Source organism: Geotrypetes seraphini, chromosome 1 (assembly GCF_902459505.1).
Source record: "Geotrypetes seraphini chromosome 1, aGeoSer1.1, whole genome shotgun sequence".
In the NCBI taxonomy this organism is placed as follows: domain Eukaryota; kingdom Metazoa; phylum Chordata; class Amphibia; order Gymnophiona; family Dermophiidae; genus Geotrypetes; species Geotrypetes seraphini.
The window spans coordinates 201708145-201722504 of NC_047084.1; the positions used below are offsets into that span (position 1 = coordinate 201708145).

A 14360-nucleotide genomic window follows, 5' to 3' on the forward strand; every position below is an offset into this window, starting at 1 on the left:
GGAGACCATCGAGATGAGCCCCCGAAGCGTAGGTCGAGGAATCTGTTGTGAGGACCTTCTGATGAGGGGGCATTTGAAACAGCAAGCTTCTGGAGAGATTGGAAGAAAGCATCCATCAGCGGAGAAACTGTCTCAACGAAGCAGTAACTGTAATGTGTCGAGAGTGGGTCGCAATCCTGCATCCACTCAGATGCAAGGGGTCCACTGAAGAATTCTGAGGTGAGGTCTAGCAAAAGGAGTCACGTGTACTGTGGAGGCCACTTGACTAGTGGCCTCCTGTGGAGGCCACTAGTAGTACCATCATGTGTCTCACTGAGATTGAATAGCGGGAAGACACTGCATGACAGAGTTGAAGAAGAGCTTCCAGACATTGTTGTAGAAGGAATGCTCTAAGTTGGACAGATTCCGGAACAGCTTCAATAAATTGTAGATTCTGTGAGAGCTGAAGTTGGGATTTGGGAAAGTTGATTTCGAATCCCAAGCTTTGTAGGAACCACGTAGTCCGTTGGATCGCTACAATAAACCCCTGAGATGTTGAATCTTTGATGAGCCAGTCGTCTAGGTAGGGGAACACCTGAAGACCATGTTCATTAGAGCTGCTGCTACCACCATCTGGCACTTGGTGAAGCCAGGCCAAAGGGTAGCACTCTGTATTGGTAATGCAGATTCCCCACCTGAAATCTGAGGTACTGACGGGAGGTCGGATGAATGGGGAGGTGAGTATAAGCCTCCTTGAGATCCAGAGAACATAACCAATAGTTCTGATCCAGAGAACATAACCAATAGTTCTGATCTAGAAGGGGGTATAGGGATGCTAGGGACAACATGTAAAATTTTTCTTTGACTAAAAATTTGTTGAGAGCCCTGTGATCCAAAATGGGTCTCAGATTGCCTGTCTTCTTCGGAACTAGGAAGTAACGGGAGTAAAACCCCCTGCTCTGCTGTTCCAAGGGAACTTCCTCGATGGCACAGAGACGAAGCAGAGCTTATACTCCACATAGAACATTGAGATCCAATGAACAAAATCTATTCACGATCCCTTCTCTTAGGGTTATTAATACAAGACGGCAATTTATTTTTTCTGATACTGCACCTCAAATTTGGAATTCCCTCTCTATTTATTTAAGGGAAGAGCGCAATCTGGAGAAATTTAAGAGTAATTTAAAAACTTTTCTTTTTAAAGATGCTTTTGATAATTAGCTAACTAGTTCGCTGGTTACATTTTTTTATTCCACTGTACAATATTAAGGTTTTTTGTTTTCCCTGCCTTTTGTTTTTTCCCTGATTGTCTTACTTTCCTTTAATGATTTTGTATTTCATTCTCCTTTATCCTTTTGTTTATGGTTTGTTAAGTTTGTCTATTAGTCCGCTTGGACGTAATATATTACTAAGTTTTGTATTGTTCTGCAAATATTGTAATTTTAAAATGTTCATCGCTTAGAAATATGATTAAGCGATTAATCAAAAATTTTATTAAACTTGAAACTTGAGCTTCCTGAAGAAGAAGGGCGGTCTTGGATGAATTGAGTGGATACTCTCTTGAAGGAAGCTTTGGTGGAACCTGAGTGAAATGAAGAGAGTATCCTTCCCTGGTTATTGACAGCACCCAGAGGTCAGATGTAATGGTGTCCCATCAGTGGTAAAAATGATGGAGACGATCTCCTATGGGGGGAAGGAAGGACAGAGGCAGAACAATGGAGTTTATGCTGTTTTAGACAGTCAAAAAGGCTGCGAAGCCTTAGGTGCAGCAGAAGGCTGAGGTTTCTGTTGCTTCTGTTGCTGCGGTTTCTTGGAAGGAGCTCGAGTGTAAAGAGTCACCCTTGGAGTATAACGCCTCTGGAAAATCGGAGTAGGGCATGAAGGTTATGCAGGAGCTGACTTTGGCTTTGGTCTGACAATGGAAGCAAAAGATTTTTCATGTTCAGACAACTTCTTAGTGGCAGCCTTTATGGATTCATCAAAGAGGTCATTGCCCTGACAGGGAATGTTAGCCAGATGGTCCTGAAGATTAGGATCCATATCAATGGTGCAAAGCCAGGCCAAGCGGCGCATTGCTATAGAGAAAGCAGTGGCCCTAGCCGACAGCTCAAAGGCATCATAAGATGACTGGAGAAGATGCAATCTGAGTTGTGACAGAGTAGCAGTGACTTCTTAGAACTTGAAATATCTATGTTGATCCAGGTTCTTCAGAAAACCTTGAAGATGATCAATAAGGAACTTGAGATAAGTAACGAAGACAAAACTGTTATTGAGGACTTTGGAGGACATCATAGGATTTTGATATAGACGGCGTCCAAATTTGTCCATTGTCTTACCCTCCCTTTCAGGAGGAACTGTAGCATTGACCCTGGAAGGATGGGTTCTTTCCAAAGAGGATTCCACAAGGAAGGTTTGATGAGATAATTGTGAATTCTCAAACCCTTTGCATTGCAGAGTTCTATACCTCGAGTCCAATTTGCCTGGAACAGCATGTATGTCTAAGGAGTCTCCAGACATTTGAAAGTTTGAGATAAAAGCTTGTTAATAGGAAGCTTAAGTGACTCTGGAGGAGGTTGAGGTAGATGCATGACTTCAAGATACTCCTTAGAGTATTTAGAACCAGCATCTAACTGAATTTCCAGGTCATCAGCTATCTGACGAAGGAAGGAAGAGAAAGACAGCTGATCCGCCAAGGCTCTGCCTTTTGAGGGACTCGATGACCTCGAGAACAAAGGTGAAGCCTCTGTGGAGAAGTGGCAATCCAAAGAATATGGAGACTTGGAGGAGGCAATGGAAGTAGCTGATTCCTCAGGATCCGGAAGTGGTGACCTCAAGCGAGGAGTTGGAGGCCTCGAAGAGCTGGAAGGTCTGGAATGAGGCCTAGACGAAGAAGGCTGCTCTTTAGAAGAAGATATACACCTCGATGGATGTCTCGATGAAGGCCTCGATCGGCAACAAGAGCGGTGCTTGGAAGCAGGACTCGAGGATCAAGGAGACTTTGTCCTATGTATGGAAAAAGGAAATGCTGCTGGTGAATGGATAGGGTTAAAGCTGTAAATCGAAACACAGTGGATTGGATCGGGGAATCTCGAAGCACTCCCAAAGACTCTGCTCCTTGTATGGAGTGTGAGGATTCCTGTCGAGACACTTGCAAAGCATCTACTCCTTGAATAGTGTGTAGATGCCAGACCAGACACTCGCAAAGACTCTGCTCCTTGCATAGAGTATGAAGCTTCAGCTCGAGGCACAGGCAGGGACTCGACTTCGCGGGAGGCTGCTGATTGCCCAAGCTGGATTACAGGAGGCAGCGTCTAGGCAGAACCATATTTGCTCAATAACTGAACAAATTGCTGCTCCAACATGGTCTGGAGAGAAGCCTGCAAAGGTGAATCCGTGTCTGAAACCAGATCACTTGCTGAGGCTAAAGGCTCCAAGGTGGCAGTGGAGATGTGCTTGGAGGTCTTGGAAAGCTTGAGGACCACCGCAGGAACCTTCTGCTTAGGTATCTAACGTGAGGGGAGCTCAGGGGAAGATAAAGCAGGTATACTCGAGGCTAAAGACGATCCAAACAAGGACGGTCTGATGAGGCTCGAGATCGGAGTCATTGAAGCAGGAGGACCTTTGATGGAATGTGGGACCGAGGCAGCACTCAAAGTCGAGGGTGTCAGCGAAGAGTCCATGCTGAAGAGAAGGGATTAGATAATTTCCTGAAGGAAAAGGGGATAGAAGGTTATAGATAGAGGATTACTATACAGTCCTGGACCTGATGGGCCACCGCATGAGCGGACTGCTGGGCATGATGGACCTCTGGTCTGACCCAGCAGAGGCACTGCTTCTGTTCTTATGTTATGAGGTTGAAGAGTAGCATAGCACTCGCACGACTTCGGATTATGGTCAGGCCCAAGGCACTTGAGGCACCAGCAGTGTGGGTCCGTGAGAGAAATTGCACGCTGGCACTGGCTACACTTCTTGAAGCCCATGACTGGCTGAGACATAGGAGGAAAGATAGCTGCTACGAAGTCAAAGCCCGCAGGCTACGGTGCCTGGCCCACCAGTCAGTCAATGAAGAAAAATCAAAATAACACTTTTTTTTTTTTTAAAGGAAAATAAAGAAAGTAACACAGCGATTCGCGACTAAAAAGAACACAAACCGTGGTGAGAGAAGGCACAAAGCGAACGAAGTTCAACGCAGTGTGTCTAAGTAGACTTCTCAGCTCCGCTTAAAACTGAGAAGACGCGCCCTGTGCTGGGTTGGAAGGCACTCGCGCATGTGTGGTGCTGCTGATTTTAAACTTCTACATTTCTACAAGCAAGTCTGCTTGTGAGGCTGTCCGCATCCGGGCTCTGTGGATGACATCACCCATATGTTTAGAATAGGTTGCCTGCTTGTCCTGGGATAACTCTCCCTATGCACCCTAGCATTCTTCTAGCTTTCACCATCACCTTTTCAACCTGTTTGGCCACTTTAAGATCATCACAATCACACCCATGTCCTGCTCTTCTGTCGTGCACATAAGTTCTTCACCCCCTAAACTGTACTGTTTGCTCAGGTTTTTGCAGTCCAAATGCATGACCTTGCATTTCTTAGCATTAAATTTTAGCTGCCAAATTTCAGACCATTCTTCAAGCTTCGCAAGGTCTTTCTTCATGTTATTCATACCATCCGGCATGTCTACTCTATTGCAGATTTTGGTATCATCCACAAAGAGGCAAATTTTACCCGACAGTCCTTCAGCAATATCATTTATAAAAATGTAAAAAAAAATAAAAAATAAAAACAGGCCCAAGAACAGAACATTGAGGCACACCACTGATAACATCCCTTTCCTCACAGCAATCTCCATTGATCACTATCCTCTGTCGCCTTCTACTCAATGAGTTCTTGTCCCAGCCCATCACTTTGGGACCCATCCCAAGCAGCACTTGTTTTATTTATTAGACGTGTTTGTCTTGGAGTACATAGGTAAACCAGGTTTCTTCCAAGATTGTGTGCAAATATGGAATCTCAGATCTGTTAGGTTGGGGCACAACAAAAAGAGCAAGGGTCTGAGAGTTATATCCACAGGAGACAGGTGTGGGTTCTAGCCTTTCTAATTCATCTCTGAAGGCAGATTCAACTTCCATAGTATAACAAGTGGGGCTTGTCAAATCCCTACATACCAGTGACAGTCATTTAAGAAACTGGTTATGCTTGAAAGTTGCTTCGGCTCTTTTGAAATTTCACTCACATATTGCAGTGCTGGACACTACAGTGTAATCGGTGGCAGATACTAATAATTAAAGCACGATCAATTATGAAATATTGTTTAATAAATTTGGTCAGGCTGTATACCATGTTTCAAAAAATTAATACTCTAAAAGACAATCCAAACTTTATTGATATTGATTCTCATTTTAAACAATTCAAAAAAATTGCAAAAAAAAAACCAAACAAAAAACAAAAAACCCTCCCCCCCCCAACCAATACGATATTTAAGTCAGAATAAAGAATGCATAAAGACTGAATCAAAGGATTCTGCTTTAACTGAACTGCCACAGGCAGAAATTAGTATATCTATTCTAACAAGCCATGTGTTAAATTTACATTTTTGTACAGTTTTCAACTAAAGATATGCACCAGTTTCATATATCTGGAAGAGAACTACATCTTTAATCTTCATGCACTTTGGCCTCCAGCGGTTTCTGTAAAGGGAAATGTATTTAGTTACATTGGATATAGGGTTGAGAATGAATGATGCATTGCAAATCTTACTATCAATAACCACATACCCAACCCAAACTTTTGAAACCTCATCAATTTAGGGAGACTTGCAAGATGGATTTGGTGGATTTGTCTTATGCTATATTGTCTTTGCTTTAATACCATATTATGAATGCTTGATTGTAATCAGACTTGATCATTTGTTGTTACATCACATATTTATTTACCTATTAAAATTTATCAGTCACTAAGGGAAGTAAGATGGGGGAAAATACCTAATATCAGTTCTGATTGAGCTGAAAGTATAAAGGAGGCTGGGGAGTGGAAAAATGCTGGATGGAAAAAACAATAGCTAGACGGCAAATAGGTTACAATTGCTACAAAAATATAGCAACAAAACTGCTTAACAAGAAAAAAAAAAGAAGAAAACATTAATCCAGTTTGTCAATTACATTGGTTTTCTATTGAGACACGAGCATTTTAAGATCACTTTTTTGATCCACAAATATCCATACAAAGAAAACCCAAAATACCTGGTAAACACTTTGAAGCTTAAGATCCTTTTTAAAACCTCCTGCCAAAAGCTCTTAATTCTCTACTGTCAGTAGTTCCCTTATCAACATCCAACTAGCATTTAATTGCATTGGCAAGATTTGTGGTTGCCATTTTAGTCCACTTCGATATATACAGTATATAGAAATGAGTGTCAAACTATAAAACATCGTCAACCCTTATTTCTGAAGGATGAATTACTGAATAAAATATTTCACATTCTACAATTCTAACCCTCCACCAATCAATGTTCCATCTAAACTGTGCAGAAATCCTCCAACTGCATTCCTGTCACTCTCATGCTTCAATATTGTATTTTCAAACTCTAGGAACAGGCATCAGAGCTATAAATTTGCACAGCTTGCTTGTTCCTTGCTATTGAAAATTTTATACTGAAACAGCACTCCCCATTGGCAATAAAGTATGTGGAAGACTCCCACATAGCTTAGAGCAGTGGTCTTCAATGCAAGACCTATGAGCCAATGGCAGCTCACAAAGACCTTCTGGGCGGCCCGCACACCTATCCGGAGTCCCCCGCCCCTGGTGAGATTCAGTGCTTATTCACCATTCTCATTCCTAGCAGCGCTGCTCTTACTCTTTGGGTCGCCAGCAGTGTGAGTTAAGTAAACACACTGCCTCAGTGGCCTGGAAGCTTTCTCTTTGCTACTGTTTCATGTCCCCGCATAGGCGGGAAGCAGAAGAAAGAAAGCTTCTGAGCTGCCAAAGGCAGTGTGTTTATTTCACTCACGCTGCCAGCACTGGATCCCATGTGGTGATGGGGGGAGAGTAATAGAGATATGCTGTACAGTGGGGATGGGGAAGAAAGGGAAAGAAAGATGCCAGACCTCCAGGGAAAGAGAGAGGTGCTAGACAAGGGAATGAAAGGGAAGGAGGGGAGAGAAATACCTGAGGCGAGCCTTGATTCCAAGGGAAGAGTTCCTGAGCCCTCAAACTGTTAGTGCAGGCTGACCAAATGGGTGCACTGCAAGACAGTCTGCCCCTTGGAAGCAGATTCTCGACCTCAGAGTCTGCGCTGTCCCACAGCCAGAGCTGTTCCACAAAGGGGATCCTTTGCAACATCGAAAAGCCTCACAAATAGTTAAGAGGAAAAAAAATAATTTAAATAAAAAGAAACAAGCAGAAAAGAAACTCCTACTGTCTTGCTTGTAGGAAGACAACTGAGGAGTTGAAGGACAGCCCACGGGAATGGAAGGAGGAACAAAATAATGCAAATGAAGCTCCCTACAAGAGGTCTCATGAGAAGAGTTTGACTACCCACTAGTTCAGGAAGAGTGTATGTTGTACTAAAAATGTTAAATACAGTAACATGGGCCCCAATAAAGGATCCTGTGGCATGCCACTATTTACCGTCCTCCTTTGTCCAATAACAAATTCCTAATCCACAACATTGCCTCCTATCCCATGACACTAATTTTCTCAGGAGTCTCTCATGAAGAATCATCAGTACATTGTATTATAAATCAAAGAAGCAGCAAATTTTCCTCAAGCTTAAATTCCCAGTCCGAAGATATAAACTCACCAGGTTCTTTAATTGCTTGAGGATCTCCTGCCAATCCTTCAGTGTACTCTCTTGAGTTAGTGGTAGTTAAAATTTCCTCACACAAATTGTTTCTCTGTTGCTCTTCTACTATTTTCTCCATCATATCTGTCTTTATCATTAAAAAACAAAATGAAATTATTTTCAGTTATATGTGGGAAATTTTCTAAACATATCTTAAGTATCTCTCAGGGTTTCCGCAGCTGGCATCATGCTTGTTGCAGGTTTCTGGATCTTGCTGCATCTTGTCAGGTAGAAACAGATGTTTCAGCCATCATGCTGTGGCTTTCTTCAGGGTATGCTTTGAGGTCTGTTTGTCTTTGTAAATAGTGGTTCCTCTGACCTGATTGGGATCAGGGCAGTCCACTGGTCACCAATTTTGGATTTTGGTGGAAAGTCAGTTGGGTCACAAATTTGAATTTTGGTGGGAAAATCAGCTGGCTCTATTTTTTTTCATAGAATGGAAAAGTCTCTGGTGAGTTTAAAGATGTCCTTCCCGTGAAACTGCGGAAACCCTGAGAGAATATATGACCCAGCTTCACAGGGAGAACATAAGAAGAGCCTTAACTACTGAGCCTGATCCAAGATGGTGACACGGATGGAAGCATGATGCTGAGCTCCGCGTTAGCGCCGTTTTACAAACCTTCTTCCCCCTAAATATTACCTTTTGTAAGCATTCACTCGTATGATTTTCTTTTTTGGACATTTTGAATATGGGGAAGAGGAAGGGAGCTTTGCGTCCAGTACCTCTGGCGGTCGCTAGCTCTAGATCCCTCATTCAGATGACGCTGGATGCTGGAGTGAAATGTCAATCAACGGGGACACCCCAGACCTTGGGAGGAACGTTGAGTGAATCGGCAGACCTTAGTTGTGATTGGGCTTCTTTGAGCCTGATGCAGAGACAGGTACCTTTCCAACCTGTGAGTCGGTCTAATGCATCGGAGGAGGTGAATCGGTTAGCTCATGAAGGGATACAACTGCAAACCCTGGAGGACTGGTGGGAGCAGATGAGGTGGAGAGACAAGCTCCTGCTGAAGCCTGACCAACGGTGCCCGATGCAGAAATTGGTGAGATCTTTCCTACTTCAAATGAACAGTTTGGGAAGATTATTAAGCCTGTTAAAGTCAGTATGGATGACCTGTGGAAAGCTATAACCATTATGGGCTCCAACCTTTAAAAAGCTGTATCTATGGTGCGATCTGATTATGCCTCTATTAGCTTCCAGGTTAATGCACAAGGAGTTATGTTGAGGGAACAAAGTGAGAGTATTAAGAGACACGAGGAACAAATTACTCAAATAACGTCTTTAGAGTTGGAAATAGTTTAAAAAAAACTTTTATTCAGAAAAAACTAGAATATATGAAAACTAAGCAAAGAAGGAATAATCTGAGATTGCTAAATTTTCCTAAATCTCCGATAATTTCACCCTTGGAAATGGTACAGAGATATATAAGAGAGACTTACTTTAGTTTAATACCAGAAGAAAGTTTGCCACCTATAACAAGAGTCCAGTTTATTTCTATAGGTGTGAAGAAAAACAGCCTCCATCCCAAGAGGAGAAGTGAGATACAAGAAACTAAATTAGACCTGACAAATTTTCTGGAGAACTCACTAGAAGTAATAACTGAGAGAATTACTTTTTTAGTGACATTCACCTTGGAGTTTGACAGAGATTTAATTTTCCATACCTATTTTAGGCACATGAAAAATACTTTCCTAGGCTCAGCAGTTAGAATATTTCCAGACATTTCTAAAGAGACACAGAAAAAAAAAAAAGAATTCCTGTTTTAAAGACCAAGGGTAATAGCCTTGGGTGCATCTTTTGTATTGAAGTTTCCTGTTAAATGCTGTCTCTCATTTGAGGGGAAGAATTTTCTGTTTTTTGAGTTGAAACAATTGCTTGAATTTATTGTAGCTAGAGAAGGCGGAGGGGTGACTATTGGTTCAATGGCTACGTCCACAGTTTAACAAACTGGCTGTCTGGGGGACAGATCAACTTTTCCTATTCTGTCCTACTGAGATTGTATAATTTTCCTATTTTTCTTGATTATTTTCTTTGTTCTTGGATCATACTTTGTGGACTAAATAATTAACTATTAATTTCCTATATTTGTTTAATATGAAACAGTCATTATCCCCCTCTTTCACTAAGGCACGAGTGCTAACGCATCTATTATAGTCTAAAACGGTTAGCGCGCCTTAGTAAAAGGACCCCTAAATGACTGAAGAATGTTTGTTCTAATCCTTATGCAAGTTTGTTACTTGTTTATTATACTTTAAAATTTGAATAAAGATAAAGTTAAAAAAAAGAATAGCCTTACTGGGTCAGACCAATGGTCCATCAAGCCCGGTAGCCCGTTCTCACAATGGACAATCCAGGACCCTAGTACCTGGCCAAAACCCAAGGAGTAGCAATATTCCATGCTACTGATCCAGGACAAGCAGTGGCTTCCCCCATGGCTTTCTCAATAACAGACTATGGACTTTTCCTCTAGAAAATTGTCCAAACCTTTCTTAAAACCAACTACGCTATCCGCTCTTACCACAACCTCTGGCAACGTGTTCCAGAACTTAACTATTCTCTGAGTGAAAAAATATTTTCTCCTATTGGTTTTAAAAGTATTTCCCTGTAACTTCATCGAGTGTTCCCTAGTCTTTGTAATTTTTGATGGAGTGAAAAATCGATCCACTTGTACCTGTTCTACGCCACTCAGGATTTTGTAGACTTCAATTATATCTCCCCTCATATTTAAACTCAGCAGAGACTTTTCCATCCTATGGGGGAAAAAAAAGAGACCAACTGATTTTCCCTCCAAAATTGGTGACCAACAGATTGCCCTGTTCCCAATCAGGTCAGAGGACCCATTATTTGCAAAGATAAACTGCAGACCTCACAGCATACCCTGAAGAAAGCCACAGCATGATGGCTGAAACGTCAGTTTCTACCTGACAAGACGCAGAAAGACCCAGAAAGCTGCAACAAGTATATCTTAAGTACTGTAGCAGACCCATCCAGCAGCACTTATTTAAAATATAATTTATTTATTTAAAAATTTATATACCGCATACAACTATGTGGTTTCCAAATGACATTTAGATAAATAAATATTCCAGTAATAGTGCACACTGGTGGAACATACTCAATTCCTTAATCCCTTGTAAGCATGCAAGGGGTTAAGGAATTGAGCATGTTCCATCAGTGTGCACTATTACTGGAATATTTATTTATCTGAATGTGAATTGAATTTCCAGTCCCTCTGTTTTCTTGTTTCCAAATGACATGCATAGAATCTTGTTTCCCTCCGATTGTCACATATAACAGACATATCAAGACAACATCGTTAATCATCCCTGTTATAATAGGGATAGAGCACAAATTCGATCAGTTCAGAAGTACAACAAACTTTAAATCATACTTCGATGTCAGAAAAATTCTAGAAGGCGATTATCAACTGAAATACATCTTAGCAAAAGAAGGCATTAGCAAACAATTGAGTTTTCAGCACCCATAGGGATTGGTTGATACAGGTTAACTGTAGTTTCTGGTTGCTTGACAGTTACTGTAAAAATAAGTTTGGTCTCCCCTTCCCACTTCACTCTATCATCCCCACAACTTGTAGGTCCAGCATTGGTTCTTCCCTTCTTTCCCTCCAACTTTCTCTTGTCACAATCCTATCCCTAAGGCGCAGCTTTTGCCAGGACGCCTTATAGCTAAAGCCAGCCCTTCCATTCAGAGGGCTAACCATGGGGATAGGGTTGTGACTAAGAATAGGGAAAAACCTTACTTTCCCTTTAATCCTGAAAATGCTGATCTCCAGGGGGTAGAGGGGTGTGAGGAGAATCACCTAGAACAGCCTCAGAGAAATCTCTCTCCCTCCAGTGACTCCCAGCTGAAGGAGATAACGAGCAAGCCCAGGAAGACTAAGCAAGCTTTGCAGGCAGCTCCGCCCCCTCAGAGAGCAGGGCGTGTTCGCCTGGATACTTTAGAAGCTGCTCTGAGGAGGAGAAAGGCAGTTCACCCTGGGCCAGCCCCGGAAGAGATGACTCCAGGCTATTCTCCTGAGTCCCAGGACATTGAGATGCAGGAGATTGACAGACCCTTTTGCCAGCCAGCCAGCCAGCACAGCAAGAACCCATGGACTGTTTGGAAACTCCCAGTCTGCCTGAAGACATTCTAATGGAGGAAAGCTAAGTGGCAGGGCTGGGTTGTTTGTGATTGATAACATGTTCTATCTGTTGATGCACTGCTAAGGAAATGCTCTTTCAGGTGAAAGTTTAATGGGACTTGTGCTGCCCTGCTTATATGAGGCAGGAAGAAAAGGGGAAAAAAAAAAAAAAAATGTTTTTGTTTCTGGACTTTTTTGAATTACAAGTTCCAGCATAGTTAAGCTGGCTTTGGGGTTGGTTATGCAATTGGAAGAAAGGGGTGTAATTTAGTGGGGAGAATCCACTTTCCATACAGGTTGGGTTAGTGGGGCCATTAGTGGCATTCTGAAATTCAGAAGATTAATTGGTGGATTCACTTACTCCCCCTCCCCCCACACCAACTCCAGGAAGTTGGTGAGAGCCAAGCTACAATAGCTTGTAGGCTTGTACACAGAACTGTTGAAAGTACTAGCCGTAGTTTGGGGTTGTTGTCTGAAATGTAAAGACAGCGTCACTTGTTATTTTTCCTTACCTGAGCTGTTTGAATGAAGATGAGAGCTGACACTTAAACTTTTGGTCAGCCCTATTTTTGTGTTTTGTATGGATTTGTTTCTGGGCCGCTGCTGGGAGTTTGGACGGACTGGAAGTTAACTCCCAGTGTCATACCACTGAATAAAGTGATCATTGCATGGGAAATGAATTGACTCTTTTTGCCTTTATGTTTTTATTATTCCATGCCTTGAGAGTGAATGTCATACAGCAGGACTTCCTTCTTTCAGGGGAAGCATGCAGAAGTATCTATAATGTGAACGTGGGCCGGTCCTAATTGAAGTACAGGTATCGGGTGCGTTACACTCTTCTCCCCCAACTCCCTCCCTTCATTCCCAAAGCAGTAGAGCCGATCTTGACAACACTCTCCCTCCCTCCCCGAAGCATAAAAGTCTGTGCTGACAACCCCCTCCCTCCTTTTCAAAGCAGCAGAGCATTCTGACAAACCCCCTCCCCGCCCTCACCCACCCGAAGTGACGCGGCAGAGGAAAGGCTCTGCCAGGGCTGGTTGGAAGCAACCTGTTTACCAGCACTTCCTCTGCTCGCTGGCTGCCGCTATAGCTTCGGGAGAGGGAGGGGGGTTTGTCAGGACACACTGCTGATTTGGGGAGTGGGTTGTCAGGACCAGATCTACTGCTTCGAGTAAGGAGGGAAAGGGTTGTCAGGACCGGCTCTGCTACTTCAGGAATGGAGGGGGGGGGGGGGGGGTCAGGACCGGTTGCCTTCTGCTTCGGGAACAGAGGGAGGGAGGGTTGTCATGACAGTTTGCCTGCTGTTTTGGTAACGGAAGGAGATTTGTGGCTTCTACAATGCTTTGGGAGCTGGAGGGAGATTTGTGGCTTCTGCTGATGCCTCTGGGGCTGGAGGCAGGAGGGTGGGGTGTTGGGTCAAGAGCACCACTTTGGACACTGCCTAAGGAAAACAGGAGACAATTTTTTTGCCAGTTGGTTGAGTGTTCCAGTTAATTGAATACCAGTTAACTGAGATTCTACTGTATCAATTAAAGATCATTTGATACTAAATGATAGATGTGGCTCCATGAGTTCTTGCCAAGCAGACATGAAAATTCTATATACCTCAAACATTAAGATGATGCATATATTTTAAATCAGGGGTGTCAAAGTCGATCCTCGAGGGCCGCAATCCAGTCGGGTTTTCAAGATTTCCCCAATGAATATGCATGAGATCTATGTGCATGCACTGCTTTCAATGCATATTCATTGGGGAAATTCTGAAAACCCGACTGGATTGCGGCCCTCGAGGACCGACTTCGACACCTGTGTTTTAAATACTGAAAAAAAAAATACATATAAAAAATAGAGTATACTTTTTTATATCACAAAAGGTTTATTCATTTTTTATACTATAAAATTCTTATAATCAGAAAACAGCATCATCTGTCACAAACAAGATAATCAAAAGACTAAATAATAATGCTCCATTTAAGTACCAACTCCAAAATAGACCCAACTTTAGCCCTCTTTTACTCCGCTCATTGTTCATATTGCAAAATGGTAGTGTCCACTGTTTCTTCAGTGCACATTAAACCTACCATCCCTTCTTAACAGCTAGAATGTCATTCTGTTGAGACCATTGTGTGATGGGTCATATCGACCTTGATGCATAGTCATCAGCTGTTTCTGATCATGAACTATCTTTAATTAGAAACATAGAAACATGACAGCAGATAAAGGTCAAACGATCCATTCAATCTGCCCATCCACAGTAAATGGGGGAATTAGAAGCCATGGCCAATGCAGAGGACATAGACATCATTGGAGTCTCTGAAATGTGGTGGAATGAAGAAAACAAATGGGATACAGCACTGCCGGGGTACAAGCTCTATCGCTATCGCTAGGACAGGTCAGGTAGTGG

The 14360-nt window shown here is 42.6% G+C and overlaps 1 protein-coding gene across 15 annotated transcripts in view; it reads right to left on the minus strand.

The window, feature by feature from the left end:
• Positions 1-5570: 5570 nt before the first annotated feature.
• Positions 5571-14360, minus strand: part of PCM1 (pericentriolar material 1) — an 869560-nt gene continuing 860770 nt past the window's right edge. For all 15 annotated transcript variants that reach the window (XM_033944006.1, XM_033944000.1, XM_033944047.1 and 12 more), the window contains 2 exons: positions 7773-7902; positions 5571-5661 (listed from right to left, as the gene is read on the minus strand). In XM_033944006.1, coding sequence (XP_033799897.1) covers positions 5636-5661; positions 7773-7902 — 156 coding nt within the window. In that variant the 3' untranslated portion in view covers positions 5571-5635. The remainder of the gene's footprint in view (positions 5662-7772; positions 7903-14360) is intronic.